This window comes from Clarias gariepinus, chromosome 23, assembly GCF_024256425.1.
Source record: "Clarias gariepinus isolate MV-2021 ecotype Netherlands chromosome 23, CGAR_prim_01v2, whole genome shotgun sequence".
Classification (NCBI taxonomy): domain Eukaryota; kingdom Metazoa; phylum Chordata; class Actinopteri; order Siluriformes; family Clariidae; genus Clarias; species Clarias gariepinus.
The window spans coordinates 19,671,629-19,692,473 of record NC_071122.1 but is presented as its reverse complement, the minus strand read 5'-3'; the positions used below and the strand labels follow the sequence as shown (position 1 = coordinate 19,692,473).

General features: G+C 40.3%; 1 protein-coding gene across 1 annotated transcript in view; it reads right to left on the bottom strand.

Moving 5' to 3' along the window:
- cdh4 (cadherin 4, type 1, R-cadherin (retinal)) overlaps window positions 1–20,403 on the bottom strand; it is a 266,054-nt gene extending 245,651 nt beyond the window's left edge. Inside the window, exons 1-2 of the mRNA XM_053483828.1 lie at window positions 20,251–20,403; window positions 17,157–17,265 (exon numbers count right to left, since the gene is read on the bottom strand). Coding sequence (XP_053339803.1) covers window positions 17,157–17,265; window positions 20,251–20,307 — 166 coding nt within the window. The 5' untranslated portion in view covers window positions 20,308–20,403. The remainder of the gene's footprint in view (window positions 1–17,156; window positions 17,266–20,250) is intronic.
- Window positions 20,404–20,845: the final 442 nt, after the last annotated feature.

Below are 20,845 nucleotides of genomic sequence, written 5' to 3'. Positions count from 1 at the left end.
TTAAGCTGAAAACTAGCCAATTCCACTCACTGCCTGATCGATCATGATTTTGAGTGTACTAAATAATAAAAAAAAATGGATTTTGAAAGCGATGTAGCGATGCGTAAATCGGTACACAAAAGAATCTTGACGCATAACTGAATCGACTTTTTCGACCACATCTTGTTTTTTTTTTGGTTGTTTTACACTAGTGCTGTATATGAAGTGTACAAACAGTATATATACAGTATATATATATATATATAAATTGCATTTATTGGCAAATTCCTGTGGTATACGAAAAATAAAGCACACTGAGGTTAAATACAGTCAATCTGTCCCGATACTGATAAATATGGCTGTTTCTTGCTTTTCTTGCGAACATTATAAAAAAAATATACATAGAAGAGATGCTCACTGCCTGTAAAGACGAGATACACACCACAGGTAGAGTTATGTGCTATACGCAGGCATCAAGGGAAGCTTGTGGATTTGATTATGCGGCCAGATAAGTGTTAATGCAAAGCCTTCAGAGCTCTCTGGCTTCATGTCAGTGTACACACAATGAGTTTTGCAATGCAGGCCATCCGAACGTTTATCATCTGCCCACACACAGCGTTGCACTTCATTTATATTCAAATCCAGCTGCTCACCTAAACATGTTTTTGCATTCTAAATAAATAAACATATTAATAGTGAGCAGAAATTGTACTCGTGTAAACATCTTAAAAAATGATGAGGATATCATCTGTACAAATAAACGAATCTCGCCTTCAGAGGTTGGAGTTCAGTCCTCCCCCGTTCAGGGTTTCCCCCATTACAGTATATCGGCCAAACTGATGGGTGGCGCCTTGTGTTATTCGAGTTCAGAACCCCGACAGTTTGTTGGCTGCACAGCCTTCTACTGAGGTCCACAAGAAAATTCACAAATTCACAAAAGACCACAGGCCTGGAAGGATTACAGGGGGAAAAAAACAACAACAACAAAAAAAAAAACATTTGCATGCAAGAGGCATCTCCCCTGGACAAAAGAGCTGCAAGTGTCTAAAGTGAACAGAAAAAAAATCTCATTTTGTTTCTCTACAAAATCCCTTTCTTTACTATTTCCCCTCTTCTTCTTTAGACATACAAACGTACAGTAATATGCACCGATATATAAAAGGAACGAAACATACTAGAATTTGACATTACACCATGCCAATGTGCGTTTATTACACTTGTGAGACAATTTCAAGATAAATTTGTAAATGCAATTAGACACAGATGAAACTTCTGTGATTATATTAATAATAATAATAATTTTTATTATTATTATTATTATTATTATTTAAGCTTATAAACAATTCGGTTTCATAATATTTTATACGGATGTTACTAATTACGTTTCTAAATCACAAAAAAACAATTAGAGATTACGATTTTAAAATGCATGTAGCTACTTGGGCTGATTAATATTATATATTATATCACTACATCACTCATCGTCTATACCGCTTTATTCTGTGTACAGGTTCGCTTGGGGCCTGGAGCCGATCCCCTGGATGGGGGACACCCTGAAAGGAGTGCCAGTCCATCGCAGCCCGCACGCTCATTTAAACACAATGGGCAATTTGGGAGCGCCACTTAGTCTAATCTGCATGTCTTTGGACTGATTGAGGAAACAGGAGGACCTGGAGGAAACCCACCAAGCACGGGAAGAACATGCAAACTTCATGCACACAGACCCCCCAGGCGAGAATCGAACCACCTCAAAAGTATCTAAAAAAAAATTGACAAACTCTACTGTACATAAAGTCCAGGTCCATACTGCTATTTAAATTTTTATGCGATTAATTGAGCAGCACTAGCAGCTAGCTTATGTGCCAGAACATTGTGAACACTTATGTTTGATTACTTGTATGGAATGAACTAGTGTTTATTTTGTCATCTATTTTCAATTTTAGTCTTAGTCTTAGTCCCGGGATAAATGTCCCTGTTAGTTTTTGTCATATTTAGTCAATCTTTAATATTATTCTTTTTTTAAGGTTTTTTACCAAATAATTATCGTAACATTTTAAAATGCATCTTTTGTGTAAAGTATTATTTAAGACTTACATGGCGCCTCATAAAAATGGCTCCAAATATCGTCTCTTGTGCTGATTTTGTCACTGTTACTGTTCATTGATATTCATAACGTCTCGTTATTGTCACGTCTTTGCCACGGGAAAAGATGTCGTCAACAGATATTTTTCATCATTATTTTCCTTGACGGAATTAACACTAGAATGCACTAGTACGTGGAAAATCTACAGCTTAACGTTACCTTCTTCTGCGCACTGTAGTCCAAGTCCGACAATACCAATGTCATGCGTGGACAAAACTTAAACTGGCATAATTGCTCTGCCTCGTTAGTCACAGCGACGCAAACCAATCATGTGCATATCTGTGCTTATGTATGTGGAAGAAGGCAGTTCTTCATTGCACGACTCAAAGGCGGCATGTGTACGAGCCCAGAGCACCACCACATGATAGTGGGAGGGAACTGGCAAGGACTGAAGCTAAGAGAGAAAGGGCACATGCAGGGTGGCACCAAAGTGTAGATCCACAAATAAATGGTGTAAAAATCAGCAGGAACTCATCTTAGTGAAGAATCCTGTCTTGTATACATGAGAATGAGCTTCACACCATCTTGTATCGATAGATTAGTCCCGGGGGAACGTTGTTCTACTGCACCAGCTGTATACTGTACTGTAAGTATATGGTTGAAATGACAATAAATTTACTTGACGTGAGTTTCTTGCTTCCCTAATTAAAAGAAAAATTTGATTTACTTCTCGATTGGGCCACCTTGTATATATTTTATCCTGTCTTCAAGCATGATTTTTCTATCTGCTTACAAAATACTGTACAAAAATTATCCGCACTCCAGTTATAATTAAAGCCTGGTTTGTTTTGTGGTCTAAGGGTGTACCTGGTGCCGAAACAACCAACGGAAGAACATAAGCAGAAGTGTCTCGTTATCTGCAAAAAAAATTTGGACCGATACTTTAAGGAAGGTGAGAGTATCTTAAAAAGAATCGTTACTGGTAAGGAGACACGGATTCATCACTACGAGCCTGAGAGTAAACGGTCCTGATGGAACGGAAACATCCTTAATCAACGACCAAGAAAAACTGTTAAAATGTTGACAATCATCTAGAAACTTTATCGATGCTTCAGTTTTCTGGGATTCTTAAGGGCCAGTACTGGAATATTATCAGAAAAAAGCCTCAACAATCAACAGTGAAAAGCATCCCACTGTAACGAGATGCTTTCACCTTTTCGGTCCCCTGAAAGCAGCCCTACGAGGACAAAGATTCACTTATGATGAAGGAGTGAGGACAGCAGTGCATTCGTGGCTCACAGCTCACGCGTAAACATTTTTTAATGGGGGAATACGACAATCAATCCCCAGTTCCACCAGGTTGACTGTTGGGCCCTTGAGCAAGGCCCTTAATCTTATCTGCTCCAGGAGCGCTGTCTCATGCATCATGGCTGACCCTGTGCTCTGACCCCAATTACACTGGGATATGCGAAGAAAAAATTTCACTGTGCTGTAACGTATATGTGACAAATAAAGGCTTAACTCAGCTACAGGTGCAAAAGTCATCTGCTAAACAGTCTATCTTCAGCTGATTAACCATCAGCCATGGACTGTCCAATCTGTTATAGTTTTTCTCCTTTTAGGTTCTTTAGCCATCTATTTACATGATTGCATCGCTGTATTCCTATTACACAGCGCACACTGCTTAACTAATGGGTTCAAGTCTACAACGTGACACATGATATAATTAGTTAAGCAAGAGCCGAGGGATCAATCAGCCTATTACAATGATCAAATTTGGCTCCTGGATGATACGAAGCATTTTAATGGCACATACTTTGTACGGTAATCCCATCAACAGCGCCATGTTGTGCGAGCCCCAGTTATTGTTATTACTTGTAATATATATATATATATATATATATATATATATATATATATATATATATATTGTTGTTTTTTTATTACCCCAAAAAACATATTTTAAAAGATGGAGGAATAAACCATCCCGCAGTAGGGTTTCATTTTGACCGAGACGCCAGATAATCCTCATCTCGCACTTTGTATCTTTTATATCCTTGAGCAAAGAAAGAATCACCACCACTGACACTTAAATCCATGATTTACTTTTTATTGCGCTACAAAAATTCCACTCCGCACTCACCTCGGCTAACACGTTTTCGGTAATAGCGGCTTCTTCTAGACTGTAAGAAGATGGGATAATATTTCCAGCACCGTCATTTACCTAAAACACTCAGACATGATGCCGTGGCAAAGACGTATTTACACACAAACACACACTCTCTCACTAAGAGCCGAATATAGAGAGTAACACAACACAACACAGGCAGGAAAGAAATCTCCATAACACAGGCTTTGTACAACAATAAGACACAGCGTCAGCCCATAAAGCCAATATCAATAACTAAATGAAAGATGCGGGTCATGAAGCAAATGTAAACAACGCATGAACGATCCACAGAGTTCCTGAGGATTTGACATTTCTCCCCGCCGGAGAACAAATAAACGTCTATTTTGAAAACGCGGCCACAGGTTTGTTGTGCATTAAATCGATAGATGTGCACAGCAGACGCAGGAACGCGGGGTCGGATAAACACGCATGTGATGGTCAAACTCTTCATGGTACGATAATGAAAACAAGTCCATGAGGAAGATATTAAAACTAACCCACTCCTCCATGTAAAGCTCTCTCGCTCTCGCTCTCTCACTAATGAGGCGTGTGACTGGCAGATGGATTACTAGCCGACTTTGTAATCCTTTAATTTCTCCATTTAGAATAATCGATCGCTGCCCGGCCTTCCCGTTGCTAGCATCAATCAGAGTGGAGCGCGGCGAATCCTAACCTTCTGACCCGTAGAAGAGATGAAGTCGCGGGTCTGAGTGTGTCTGCGTGTCTTATGAAACGCTGGGCGTAAATGTCAAGTAATCCGAACACAACCTTTGGACGGATTTCCTTCTCCCTGCTAAAAAAAAGTAGATGTCGGATGTGGATGTGAAGCCGAGTAAACAAGAGTCCAGAAAAAAGGCTTCTACACGATTTTAATAATTACGGACAGCTAGACATGCCAAGGTGCTTCCCCAAAAATTAGCAAATGAACTTATCAATTAATGAATTTCACATTGTACATTTTTATCCCTTTACAGTTACTTTCAATACTGTTGATAATAAAGAAAGGAATGGTTCTACTTTAGGCAGACACCCTTATCCAGAGCAACATACATTTTTATCTTATTATCCATCTGAGCAGTTGAGGGTCAAGAGCCTTGCTCAAGGGCCCGACAAGGACAACTTGGTATTCGTGGGATTTGAACCTGGGACCTTTCAAACCATAGACCAATGCCTTAACCACTGAGCTACTGCAGACCTACTGTAAGTGTCAAATTGATTAGTACTGCAATTTTGATCACAATTTTATAAATACTCGCTTATATTTACATTTAGGCATTTGGCAGTCACTTTTATCTACAGCAACTTACAAAAGTGTTTTGACGTTTTTGTCCACATTCAATCTGAATTTGTTTTCGATTCCACTGCAATTCTAAACAATTCTTGAAAAATTATTCGTTTCCAAACAGGGTGCGATGCTGCCTGGCTTTAGCTACTGTAAGAGCGCGCCACCTGTAAGATTATAGAGGAACAGCAACATTTTACTCCTTAAAGGCAAACATAAATAAAAAAATATATATTTAAAACTTTTTCATCCAAAGTCTCTTGTCCTAAAGCACTGATACTGGGGACTTCTTCCATAAATATAAAACTAAATCTTGTTTTTGTTTGTTTTTTTCCCTTACACTCCACCATTATTTTAATCTCTTTACGATTAGGCTTATATTACTCTGACTGCCCATGTCTAGATCCATGTGTCTGGGCCTAGAGCCTATCCCAGGAGATGTAGGGCATAAAGCAGAGTACATCCGGGACAGAGTGCCAATCCATCGCAAGGCACAAACACACACATACATACACACACTACAGGCAATTTGGAAGTCTTCGGATTGTGGGAGAAAACCAAAGTACCTGAGGAATCCCACAAAGCATGGGAAGAACATGCAAACTCCAACCCGACCCTAAAGGTGCAAGGCGACAGTGCTAAACACTACGCCACCGTGGCGCCGGACCTTTGTAGCATAAACATAAATGTGTTACAGCTAGTCCATTAATGTTCTGCATAATTCACTTTATTAAAACTAAGTCAATGTCAGGTGATGTCACTAATTAGTTTTAGTAAAACGTTGTGCTAAGGAACACTACCTTCCAACCAATCAGATTCAAGAATTCATAGGTTTTAAGGTTTAAAAAAAATAAATAAATAAGACACCAACTCTTTTTCATCCTCCCATCCAAGCATCAGGAAAACATTCGCACCTCCCAGATGGCTGTTTCGTTTCAGATGGATCTGCTGCTTAAGCAGAGCGAAGTTTTTGGAAGAATGTGTAATTAAAACTGAGCCTCGGGGCATAAAATGGGTGCAGACTGTCAGGTTAAATTCATGAACACAACATCAACAAGAAGGCAGGAAGAGAACAAAGAAAAAACAGCAAGAAAAATTGACTTTCATGTTTGAAGAGGCTGAGTGACGCTGGTACGTTCAGGTCTAAGCCACTGTTCCTGCGATAAGCTCCACACCAGGAGTAAAGACTTACTTGAAATTGAATACATCTTTTTTTTTTTCATCCGACACAAAGTAAACGTTTATCTAATGCATCTCGGCTACAGAAGCAAACTGGCGATAATGTACGCCGGTGATCGGTGTACCTCTATAATGAGAAGATAAAAAAGCACCACAGATATTAAACCCTCATAAAATATTAATTCTCATTTTTTCACAGGATGTTCTTCTTCAAATTTGTTCTTCCTGAGATGTAATGGGAGAGCATGTCCTTGGTGAGAAGAACAAACACGAGCAGAGATTCTACTCATCACTTTTCATCAGCACGTCCTAACTGACATCCAAAACAAGGACTTGGGAAATCTCTAAAACTGAAGCAAACTTGTCTATAAAGGACAAGATGGAAAAAGACGGCGTGTCAGGGTGAGGAACACCTCAGAGCTCTCCATCGCTCGAATGCTTATCATGAATATAGTTCTTTATGACCTCGGCTACACAATAGAAAATATTAGGTCAATCTTAGTTTTTATTAGGCTTTCTCACGGCGTGACAGGTTTATTTTCGGGTATTCTTCGGAATATACAGCCATCTTGAAACGATCAAGGGAATCGCCGAGTTGGTTTGGAAGAGTTACGCTTGCTCCATAAGTGATTTTCAGACATCATCAGAGAAAAGCACTTGCAGTGGAGCGTTTACGTTTATATTTGATAAATACCAATGTGTGCTTTGATTTTATCACGTCTGTGCATGGACTGAGACAAATACCCAGCAATGGCAGCGTCGGCATAACTGTTAGGCGTCCGGGTTACTAAAAATAAGAATAGGGTTTCTTAACCCTTAGTTAACCCAGGTCGTTCAAGTCAAACTGGGACTTTTAATGTGCGGGCAGAGTACACTTACAAGAAGTAAAAACTCTCTTTACTTGTCTATATAATCCCTTGCGACACTAAGTTGTATAGCGCTTTTAACTATTAACATTGTCGCAAAGCAGCCTCACAGAATCAAAAGAAATATTTAAGTTTGTATGGAATGTGAATGTGTATGAATCAAAATGATAAGACTGATGAGCAAGCCCAGGACGACGGCGACAGTGGAAAGGAAAAACTCCCTGAGATGGCAACAGGAAGAAGCCTTAAAAGGAACCAGACTCAACAGGGAACCCATCCTCATCTGGGTGAAAACAGATAGCAGGGATATGTGAGACTAATGCACTTCTCTTACTAGTGCTTGGATACCATCAAGGTTGACAGTTTTACCAGTCCACCTGAGCTATGCTCAGACTACATGCATTTGCTGAATGTTCACGAGAACGTCTGCAGTGGAATCCGAGCCACCTCACGGACGTACTGCATTCCTTAAAATGTTGTCACCATTTAAATGTTTTACTGCGGCTAGGATTCTCATCACAGTTCTGCACTTGAAGTCTTCTGTAAATGTCAATCGCCTTCATTCGTGAGAAGGTCCTGGTTTGACTTGAACACCGCTTGTATATGGAACAAATAAAGCCTTTGTCATGTTTCAAAGGTCACCTAGATAAAGTTGGCACCTCATGCATCGTTCCTCAATTTATGAACTGGGATTTACTCGAGTTTGCTCTGACTGTTATTTGTCTCTCTTGTATCAGTGTAGCCACAGCGGTCAAAATACAGTATGCGCCCAAATATACACAACTGAAATGAACAGACGGACATTATTACCTTGTTCACGTCTATGAGTTTATTTCTCCTGATCGAAACTAATATACACATTATTAGCGTGTCGATTTACAATGGTATGCATAATGGGCTATAAGTGTTCAAGGTGTGTGTGCATCGCCTCGCTGTTGGCTGTGCTTATATCGTTTACGCAGTTTCTTAACAAAGATTGCGGCGGAATCCTGCAAAAGGAGACGATTTGCTCGCGTAATAGAGGAACAGTTCATGGTGGATCTTCACAGCTGAACACACTCTCCTTTAACGTTCCCCACAAGTAGGCATCAGGTGGTGTAAGATCGGGGGAATGGGACAGGTTTGGGAAGGACAAGGGATTAAACTCGGTCCCCAATAACAACCAATTCTGTATAAAAAAAATAATACACAGCTATGAATACTTTTTCCTCCATCGAGAGACCCATGTCTAACAACAAAAGCACAACACAACTTCCTTTTCACTACCGGGAACACGCGTGTCTTGTTTACAAACGCAAATGCAGGTCCGAAATGCGCGAGTTTCAGCACTGAATATTTCGTCGCATACCGTATATATAACCAAACCTCTATTTTCTATATTCCATTATTGATCATGATTTACACACTTTTCACCAGATAACCTCACCTACACCTGAAGTTTTATTTTCAGTCTGAATCAACCACTTAACACTTCCATGTCCTTAATTCTTTGATAATCATGTGGTTAGTATTTGCACAACTAACACCTCCCCAAAAAATCTGACCCTAAGACAACGTGTTGTTTAGCACATCAAAGACATGAATGCCTAAAGTTATTTAAGGTGAAAAAAACACCCCGAACCCTGTTGTTTTTTCATGCTAGGCAAAAAAAAATAAAGTTAAAAAAAAAAAAAAAAAAACTGCCAGGAGTGTCATTCTAATGAGCAATGCCCAACCAGGGGCCCGGTCCAGGCGAGGCTCAGCTAGACACAGAGATGTGCTGGATAATGAGGCTGTTATCTGGCACTGGGTACGGCAGGATGGGGTGGAAACACACAAAGAAGACAAGAAGAGAGGGCGAGAGGACAGAAGGTCCTTCTCGTCAGTTGTTTCTTCTCGCAAGTGGGATCTTGTTTCTACTGTTGTACAGAGGGAAGAAAGCGATGCTCTCGGGGAAGAACCCATGTGACTTTACTCTGAAGTAAGCGGCACAGCAAACTCCAAGGAAGTCTATAAAGTCGAAGTAGCAGTTCTGGGCTGCAGGAGCCTTGTGCAAAATCATTTCTTTTGTTAAAAAAAACGAACCGTACATAATCACAAGACAAAATCTCAGCAAATGCATTAATGCCTAAAGTTACAGCCTTCCTGTTTTGTGTCTCTCAAGTGGGATCTTGTTTCTGCTCTTAGTTAGAAAAGAATGCAATGCTCTTTGCTGGCGCAGTACTTGGTGCTTTTTACTTTAAAAGGTCTGCCTCAGGAAGAACACAGAGAATCAGTCATTGAAAAAGTCTAACCAGCCTGCATTGATACCAACAACCAATTCCAGGCGCACTTTCGATACAGATACAAAAATAAGTACAACACACCCATATGTAATATTGATTTCCCCCCCCCCTTTGATTTCCTATTAAAAATATGACACAAGCAATAAAACTGAAAACCATTGCGTGCTGCAGAACGTTATTAGGTCTATATTTAAACAACTCGGACATCACAGAGGCAGCGTGCTTCTCTTGCGGGAGGGGGGAATGTGTTCTGAGTCGTTAAAACTCACCCTGATATTGAAAATGCATCGTAAAACTGTTCTTGCTTTTTACTAACTTAAGTCACATTGAAGGTGTAACTCTAAATAAACAAATGAATAAAAAAAATGGAGCATGGTAGTTGTTCTTTGGTGCAAAGTCTGTCATTTTCTTTATGCAATTATTATACCTGACTGGGGATGGGAGTCTGTAACAATCCCATAATCTATCAACTATTTGAATAAATCAATCAATAATCGATTAATGATCGGGTCAAGCTCATAGTACAATGCTCGAGACGCATGTTAGTACATTATCATACTGTAGGTTTTTGTCATCATTAATTGGCCCTGCCTTGCACACCGACTGTAAAGTTAGTCACCCAGAACACAAGAACAAAGCCATGCAAGTTATTGAAGCCAAAATCCACAACCCTCATTCCGCTCAGCTTAACAGGTTCAAGTTATGATGTATTTACAACAAATTTAGCTCTTTTCTTTCCCAGTTAGCCATACACAACCATGTTGTAAATTATGCTACACAACAGGTGCTGTAGTGGTTAGCACCGTCACTTAGCACCTCCAGGGTCCGGGTTCGATTCCCGTCTCTGTGTGCATGGAGTTTGCATGTTCTCCCTGTGCTTGCTGGGTTTCATCCAGGGACTTTGGTTTTCTCCAACAGTCCAAAGAGCTGCAGATTAGGCTAATTGGTGTTCGCCAAATTGTGGTGTACCCCGTCAAGTCTCCTGGAAAAGACTTCATCCTCTCCCCCCAACCCCCACCTCGCGGCCCTGAATACAGTATAAGGTGGTATAGATGGTGATTAAGTGAGAAATAGTCCGAGTGTGCAAAAAAAAAGGCAACATTCAGTGTTGTAGAGGTGTTTTTTTCATGTACAATAATGTAATATTAACTCAGTGGACAGCAGGGCAGTGTATGATTGTGTATGGACAATCACATAAGGCTCACTCAGGGTAAGCATCATAGAACATTCCGTTTATCTCTGTTTATGTTTCCCTGATTTCAATATTAAGATTAATGGACTACATAATGGCCCGGAAAAGCTAATTGTCCATTTAGGCTATTAGGCTCATTCTTTTCAAGATTTCGCTAGCTACGTTGGATTGAGTTGTGCTAAAATGGACAAAAGTGGGTTTTCTCACACTTTAAAAACACTTTAAAAATCTCATTTACTCACTCACCTTCCAACTGCTTCAATGTTTCGAATGTTTCATTAGGTTATTAGAACGGTCGTGTGTATCTCTACCTAGCCAACCCTAGCAACCAATGTATGAACCATCACCCCGAGGCTGTAAACACCCTTCGCATCGAATTAAAAACTATGGCTTTTGAACTTCCAGTGATGCCGCTGCAGCAGTTATCAAGAGGTTAAGGTGTGAAATGCATCACAGATGTTCTCCTGAATGTGTTCTGACAGTAGCCTTTAAGAGCTCCTCTCCAGGAGGGGGAAGTGCCGCTCAAAATCAATTTGTCCTAAAGTGACTATCGGTGTATCTCTTCCTCCTTCTCTCTCTTGCTCGCTATTAAACTCCGAGGGGTATGATCCAGCGCGCCGTACAAGGTAAAGCTTTACGCACCACTGTGCAGTCACAGGAATACCTTCTCTTTTTTTATGGCTTATCACTTCTCAACGGGGCTCGGAAATCGGAAGATGTCCACGCATCGGTGATCAGAATGTGCCTGGTTTAAGATGCAATGCATTACGAGTAGAACTGTTACCATGAAGATAGCAGGTGGGCTACCAGGAAGCTGAATGTTTCTGAGTGGATTAAAGAAGCAAAACTAATCTAATCTGCCTGCCGCTGGTGTAACCCAGAGTTGGAAGAAGTACACAAACTCAACATTTCAGTAAAAGTACTTGCCTAAAAATATACTCCATTACAAATAACACTTCAAATACTTATACTCAAACTGAAGTACTTAATCTAGCCATCCCTCTAACTGGGAACTTCTGTAGTCCAGCTAGGGACGATGGAGGCCAGTGGTGACCATTGTATTTATTCCAATTTTACAACCATGGTAGAACCTTCGGTCAACATTCACACCGCATTTTGGAAACACCAATTAGTCTAATCTGCAGGTGTTTGGACTAAGGGGGGGGAAACCAGAGTAACCGGAGGAAACCCACCAAGCACTGGAAGAACAAACTCCAGAAATCAAATCCGGAGGTACAAGGTGACAGTGCTAACCACTGCGCTACCATGCCACCAAGGTACTAAATACATGCTCTAAAACGTACTTTAAGTACAAAAGTACAAGCAGTCCGAAAAGATAAGATTTTTTTGGGATGTGTATTTATATTGATATTTTAAACACAACTGAAATTGACATTTTAACAATTGGCGGATAGCGTTGCTGCCGTCTTTCATTACTTCGGTATCTTAGCTAGCAGGTTGCTACACCTGTTGCTACTCTGTATAACACAAGTAGTTTACGCAATTACACATAGGCATTCTACCAGCATACAGAATACAATAAGGCTACGGGGAAACGTTATAATTATAAGTTTGTTACAAAAAAAAGAAGGTATCATTATTAGCATGAAACACAAAGCAAACTTTAAGAATTCTCAAGCTTAGCATGTTAGCTAATAAGCTAAATCGGTTCCTAAATTTCATTTGTATAGCGCTTTTAACAATGCTCATGTCTCAAAGCAGCTTCACAATATTATGGAGTCAAAGCGAGTGGGATTACCAGAGTCCAAGCAAGTGGGAGTCGTTGCCTAGGTAACTGTCAATCACTTTGACGCACTAACCAATTGTCATCTCAAAAGTAACTAATCTCTGTTAAAAATGTAGGAAGTAAAAGTACAGGGTTTTTTTTGGCCAGAAAAAAATGTATTGGGTAGAAGTAAAATGTATCATATGGAAAGGATACGGAAAATACTCAAGTAAAGAAGAGATAAATGAAAGAAATACTTAAGTACAGTAACTGAGTAGCTTGTGTTACCAAGTACAATGGTCAAGGAATAAAGCTCGAATTAATAACGTTCATATTCGTGATGATGAAGTTACTTAGGTTTTCTTTTTGTTCACAACAAAATTACTTATGCTTCTCAGATAATATGCACCAGCAGAGAAAGCAAGAGAATAAAGAGTAGGGGTTACAGACTTACTGAAAAGGGGGAAAAAAACAGCGAGACAATATTATAGAGAATTTTAATAGGCTATAGCGAAATAGCTCGGGGATGTTTTTGCTGCATCAACCTGAAGTTCATATGTGTGCCGACCTGGGAAAACGCTTTTCACTTTCCTCTATATGCAGTTCGGAAAACTATATACGTTCGCTATGGAGGAAATCATGCTGTTGTCTACTTACTTAAGGCTTTAAGCTTATTGACTGGGTATTAAATTTGTATACAGGTCTTCATCAAAACATATGATGAAGGTCAACATCGCACTTGGTCATCTAGACCCGGAAACAAATACTAATACTGTACATACAATCACACAAACGAAGGTCAACAGCTTGACAGGAATCGTGACGATTCATTTCCAATTCTGTCCACATGGCTCAGCCTGGTCTCGTGTCCGATTCCAGTCTTTCACACATACAATATGATGGCTGATTAGATAATAATAATAATCTTATATTGCATATTGGATAGATTAGATTACATATAAGGAATCATATCAGACTGTGTGTTTGTATACAGTATCCCCTATGTCCTGTACATAAACCCTAAAAGAAGACAACAGAAGCAGGGCAGGAATAAGTGCACAGGTTTTCAGCCTGTTTCCTTGCTCGCACACCACCTGGCCCATTACTCTCCCCTGTGACGCTTCTGGGTTATGCTGCATTATCATCATCACAAGCTCGGCGATGACCCCTCCTTCCCCGATTAGTGCCAGTCGCCCTAAAAATATCCCGAGCTTCTCCACCTTAATCAAAAACCTGCGGTCTACAACACTGGAGACTTAAACGACTGTACAATATTTATGAGGATCTTTCTGAAAGCACAGCGCGGCGATATCCGACACCACACCTCTGTTCGAAAGCCCTGTTCGCTCTGAATAAAGAAAATATTTAAGATCATGACCACTAGTTCAAAATATCTATTAAGGCTTCGTCGAAATATCCTGGCCCATTGTAAACAAAATAATTGATTATTTTGTATTCAGAAAGGCTACAGCACGTAAACCTTTATGCCTCTCATTTGCTGTCTGGAATCTGTTCCATCAAAACTATTGAACCGGAATCAATGGCGGCGCCGACGAGGTTCAGGGAGAAACGAAGATTTGTCCTTGACTGGAAAATATTTACTGGACTGCAAACTAACTCTTATCCTCTCTGCAGAAATCTTAAAGACGACCCAGCTTTTGACCAGAGCTCAGTTCTAGTTTTTTTTTTTTTAAGTATTTTATGATGGATAAAATGATGAAACTGGTACCTATAAAAAAAATAGCTTGGACTGGATTACTGTAGCAGGTGCCACAACGTACCCATCCAACGAACCATCAGGAGGCGGGTTACGACCTGGACAGGATGCCAATCTATTGCAGGGCACACACGTACACACGCTCATTCATACACTACTATTACACAATTCAGGAACACAGCTTATCCCAATCTGCATGTCTTCGGACTGGTGGGAGAAACAAGAGCACCTGGAGGAAACCCACCAAGCATGAGGAGAACATGCAAACTCCATGCACACAGACCTGAGATGGGAATCAAACCTGGGCCCTGGAGGTGCAAAGCAGTGTCCTCTTTAGGGTGCGCAAAATTTACCATGTGATTATGCCAGTCTGACATGTCTGTTCATCAGCAGTAGGGAAAACATTCTGATTGTGTCCTGTTTAGACAATGCTAGCGGAGAGAGAGCCATCGCATGCATCAACGCAAGCAGACGTCACCAGACAGTTGCCAGGAATACAAACTCCAGGCTGTAAAACAGATTCCGAACAACTAAGGCTAAGGATACACAATACATTTCCAATAACATCCAATACGGCAGCATTAAAGTATTAAACTACAGCAGAGACAAACCAGGTACCTTAAGTTTAAACCCATTGTCCACTATAAGCAACATTATATGACATACTATGACTGGCTTGAGCTTTTTGACAAAATCGTTTATGCAGCTGATTTGTGTGAAGCATCGTGCAACAGTGGCGCCACATAGTGAAAATGAGACTTAATTCTGAAAAGCGTGTATGCACTACATGAACACTGGATTGGTCCAACAGAATTTTTGACACTCATTTGTAAAATAGAGCCAAATTATTTGATTTAAAAAAAACACATTGTGATTATTTTGAGACATTTTGATTGTGATTTAAACTGCAATATTTAAATATTAAATTCATCATATTGTATTCAAACATATCTACCTAGGCTAGCATCAAATAATTGAATAAAATAATCTCACTAAAAGCCAATATATTCATTACCTCAAAAGTTTTTCAAAAAATGTATTGAAAAACTGTACATATTGCAACCTAGAGCCTTTGCTGCCTGAGCCACTGATTCTTGTTAAATTGTGCACAAATGTTTCCATGGAGCAAACCAATTCAAACCTTCCAGCAGGTTTTAGAACCAAACCAAACTGAACTAAAAAAAAAAAAACTCAGATCTGATAGGCTGAAAACGCAATAAATGGTGAAAGAGCGCCTCCTAAGCACAACATGTGTTACACGGTCCAGCAATGTAGCTCATCCACGGCAGCGTTTCCACGGACTGACTTTAGCTCCGCCTCCAGGTTCTTATGACTTATGGACGTTCTTTTGGATTAAAAAAAAACAACCACCACATTTTATAAAATTCTTGTTTGCACAAATGATTGTACAATGATATGGGAGTAGAGATACGGAGAGGTGCAATTATTAAATCTTAAAAGGCTGCATGAATTATTATTATTGACAGGTAACATTTGTATAGTGTGGAAGGTATGTAGAATAATAAAGTATAGAATAGAATAAAGTAAATGCTTTTAAGGTGATAAATAAATAAATATAAATTAGATATTTTGCCCTATTGTTTGGTCTTAGTCTAGATAAATACGATAGATTGCGAAGGGGTCCAATTAATAGTTAAATATAGTTAAATGTGTATCAACTATTTCAATCAATAGTTTGCAAATCAAATCGTGCAGCCGTAAGACAAACCATTTCATATTGGCAGTATATGTTGTATAATTTTGTCAAAGCCGATCAACTGAGGTTTGCATCAACTTAAATGTGGTAAATCTTGTAGAATACAAACTTTCTGAACTCTCCAGTCCAATAACTAACCCATTCGTTGTGTAAATACCCCCAGTCAATGATTTACGAAGGAATTAATCCGTATCCAGTTTGATGAACGAGCAAACGTTCGGTAGAGCTGAAATTACTGAAGCTTTTGCTGTGTGCTGAATATTTATGTTCATTAATTCTCTATTTAGACTTAGTGAAAAGACGGCAGAAGGGGGGAGCTACTGTATTGCGCTCGCGACACGACGGATGAAGGAGAGAGAAGTGAAGGAGGGGGGATTCGCTAACAAATATACACAGCGGGAGATGAACAGAAGATTTAATTTTCCTGACTATAGACAGCCACGCTCGCTGCTCGACTGCTCATTTAATGTGGATTATATTTTTTACAGCGCCTCATTTGGTGCGATAATGTAATAAAAACAGAATTATAACTGTGTTAATTGTAAACGGTACAAAAGCCGAGACTTTCTCGGTTGCTTTATATGAGCACGGCCTAGCGTAGTCGATAACAAAAAAAAAAATACCGCATATCAACCCCAACGATTTTGCGTCTGCCGCAAAATGAATGTGCGCGTTTGGTATGCAATATGTGGAATCATCAGCTGAGGGTTTTGTCAGACCTGCCAGAAAAATGGCTCTGTTTATGAACAACATATGCACATTATGCAGTGTGCTCAGAGTGAATGATTTCACAATAGCTTTAAGTGGATGCCAGTGCAAGGCAGAGAGAGAGAGAGAGAGAGAGAGAGAGAGAGAAGAGCAGAAAGAGAAAAGGCATCCATGTGTGAAGAAAACAGACCTGTTGCAGAAAGCTCTGTGGGCAACACCAAAGAACACCCACACGAGAACGCCTGACTCATTAAACACACTGCAGGCTCTTACCTTTCACAATGCTCTGGCCCTGCAGCTGCTCCTGTGGGATAAAGACGGTGTAGAAGTTCTGGGAGAATCCGGGTCTGCATCGATCCAGGATCAAACCCTCAGCACTCCCCTGAGGAAAGATAAGAGTAAAGCAAAATCCTCGCTGAGAAGCTTGCATATATATTGATAATTAACAAGTGCCTAAAGATACAATTAAAATGAGGCTTGTTTATGTAACAACCTCAGCAGCGACCTCATTTCCCCTCTCGTCTGCACTGAGTCCAACCACTTAGCATTCGGCATCATCAGTACACTAATCACCGGCCTGATCATCTGTCACCATCTGCACCTGTTTCTCACTGTTCATGCCTAAAGTTTTTATGCCTAAATGATTCACGTGAAAACGAGAGACGAAAAAGTCCATCAGGAAGCCTGGAGAACTATTCCTCAAGACTACATTGAAAACACAAGAAAGTCCACCTTTTTGGAAGCACAACATAAAGAAATGAGGTGTGGCTCAAGACTTATGCACAACACCGAACAAGTTACCGGTGTCCCATACTACCCACACTGCTCACCATGGCCCGCCCCATACGATATGATCATGATACCTCGATGCTGATTCGATTTGTATTGCGATTAAGTAATTATCACTATTTTGTATACACGGTTTAAAGAAAAACTTAGCAAATAATTTGTACCTACGACACTGGATGCAGTGCTGCTTGCCAGTGTGTAAATAGTTTAAATCGCACCACCTGTAGGATTATAGAGGAACTGCAACATTTCAGCACATTAAAATTAAACATAAACGCATAAATTTTTTTTTCCAAAAAATCAATTCGGTGATGATAAGTACATGAATTGCCAAATCAAAAAATCACCAATTTTCTCCCCTCATCTCTAACTTTAGTATTTTGCGCTGTCCTTTTCCGTACACCCTGCCATCTTGTAATTCTCCACCCAGTCGAGCTGACATTCAGGCTCTCGATTTCTTCTATGTTGGATTTCTCGTTAATGTGACTCACAGACTAAAAAAAAGAACCTATTGCTCTTTCGTTTTTTTAAGAACCAACAGCAAAACCTGGGTGTTCGTCCTTATCGATCTTTTCTTCTAATTAAATGCTAGCAGTTTCACCATGTGACAAACTGACAGCGATAACAAAAAGCAGGACGGAGCGCGCCAACCAGTGAATGACAAGCACTTCACTTATTCACTTTACTCATAAACATATTACAATATGAATAGAATTAATGCGCACCACGGTTGGCTTTTCCTTTATTCTAAGCGCTGTCTGACTTTCCATTTATAGTCTATAAGACCGTCATGTAAGACTGAGTTGTAATTAACAAGGACACAGCTCTACGCACCCAGATTATCCTTATAGAGAGTTTGAATGTACTTGAAAAAAAATGTTCTGTCTTGATTTTCCTATCAGAAATGTTACATGCCATTAATCTCGTAACAAAGAATCGTTCAAATTTAATCTCACTGGCATTTTTGCTTTGATTTGTAAAATGACAGATTAGTACATGACACAGGTAAAGGTCCAGGAAGCGATTCCTGATCACTGACCTGTTAAATCACAAGCCTACAAAGGCTCGGCTTCCACCGAGATAAAACCATGTCAGCATTATTACCCGTGTCTGCTATAAAACTGTTGAGAACCTACAGGGACCCGTAAAGAGGAAGCCTTCGCTGCAGTCTCTGCCAATACAGAGCAACAATGCATGCGTAAGCAGGCCGGCGGGTTGAAAACGGAATGCACTCGTGGCACGGAGCCACGATCCTGTACCGTGCCGCTGGTGCAAATCCCTCTTCGGGAACATTAACAGATGTTTCTTTGTGTACGCCGATCAACGGTGACAAGCTAGGAACTGAGCAAAGTAAATCAGCACGTCTGGTAAAATTTTAATTCAGAAAAAAAGGGAAGGTAACAGCACTACGGAGGAAACCTTTTAACAAGAATAAAGCTACAACAGGACTGTAGACATGTGCACCTTAACGTCAATTAGATTTTCAATAAACCATGATTTGTGACCGAGAAAAGTACAGGTACCTTTTGTGTCTGAGACGCACGCAGTCATTTCAGGACAGGGTGTGTGGGTGTGTATGCCTACACGTGCACTTGAATAGACAACTCAAGACAGTATGTCTTTTTGATGCACATTATTGACCAAACCATGGCTTTAAAAAAGAAAAAGAAAAAGATGCTTGATCGGATCAGTCTGATCAGTCAAGCTGCAAATCTCTCAGTCCTTTTCTTTTACGATCTCACGGAATAAAGAGAATAAAAGAGCCGGTGGCCGTGACTGCCACCCACCATGCATCTGAACATACTTCTAGGTGCTGCGGCTTTCCGAAAGGCTTCGTCAGCACGCAAGTTATGATCGGCATCATCGTTTTAAATGCATTACACATGACTTAAACAGTGCTGAATAAGGGATCTAGTGCAGAGCTGCAAATCAATCCCTGGTACTACAATCATATATAATACTACAGTTACTGTAGGAGGGATGGCTGCATGCATGCATGCATGCATACATACATAGATACATACATACATATATACATATATACATATGTGCATTGATAATCAAATGCAGTGTTTTATTTTTTGTTTTTTTTCCTATTCATGCACGGCACTGGGTGAGCTTGCAGACCATGCAGACAGCGCGCCGCATCCTCTGCGCTGGGGATATGAAGAGGGGCGAAAAAAGTGCAGGAGCATCGCATCATTGTACTGCAGCTCCACCACACACATATATATATATATATATATACACACACACATACACACACAGCGCGCGCGCCCGCACGCGCAAACGGCCGGCCGCACGCGCACACTCGCGCAGGTTTTAGGTTTTGTTTTGTTTTTTTAAATAGGATCCGGTAAACAAATAAACCTTTAACGGTCTTAACAAACTAGTTTATTTATTTATACACACGCGCACGTACAAGCAGCATCGTTTAAATAAATAAATAAATAACACGCTAAAAAAATAATAATAAAAACAATAATAATAAAAACAAGTGAATAGGAATAAATCTATAGTAAGTCCGTGACGCTTTCCTGGAGCGCACGTGAACTTCAGTGATGTCTGAGTGTCTTACCAGGGAGCTTTTCAGGACTAAAGCGCACGCCAGAGGAAGAACGAAGCAGACTCTCATTTTCGGCCCCGACTCAAGCAGCTCCTCTCTGATCGCCGGTAATTCCTCCGTTAAGATCAGAGAGACAGAGAGAGAGAGAACCGCGTGCTGGCTCGTCTCGCGCCCCGACTGCAGGTGGAGGAACGGAGAGATGATGTTGAACTCAGCATCACCGCGCGCGCGACACCCCTCCTACTGAAGCGCGCACATGGGGAACTGCGATATGGAACGCCAAAGAAGCCGCGCAGCCTCCAGATAAGAGCTGACTCTCAACATGTTGAGCGCGAACTCACTCCCTCGCGCATCGTCTGAACCGCTTTATCCTTAGCGCTCGTACAGTAGTTGACGGTTATAGAAAGAGTTCAAAGGTTAATGCTAAAAATAAGCTGATTAGCTTTAATCAATCAGTGATATTATTATTATTATTATTATTATTACCTCAGGTTGAAGACCTTCTACATGTCTGTGTGTCTTTCAGAACTCTCTGTCTAAATTATTAATACAAAAATCAAATTGTCTAAAATTGAGTATCTTACGCCATGTTTACACCAAACACACT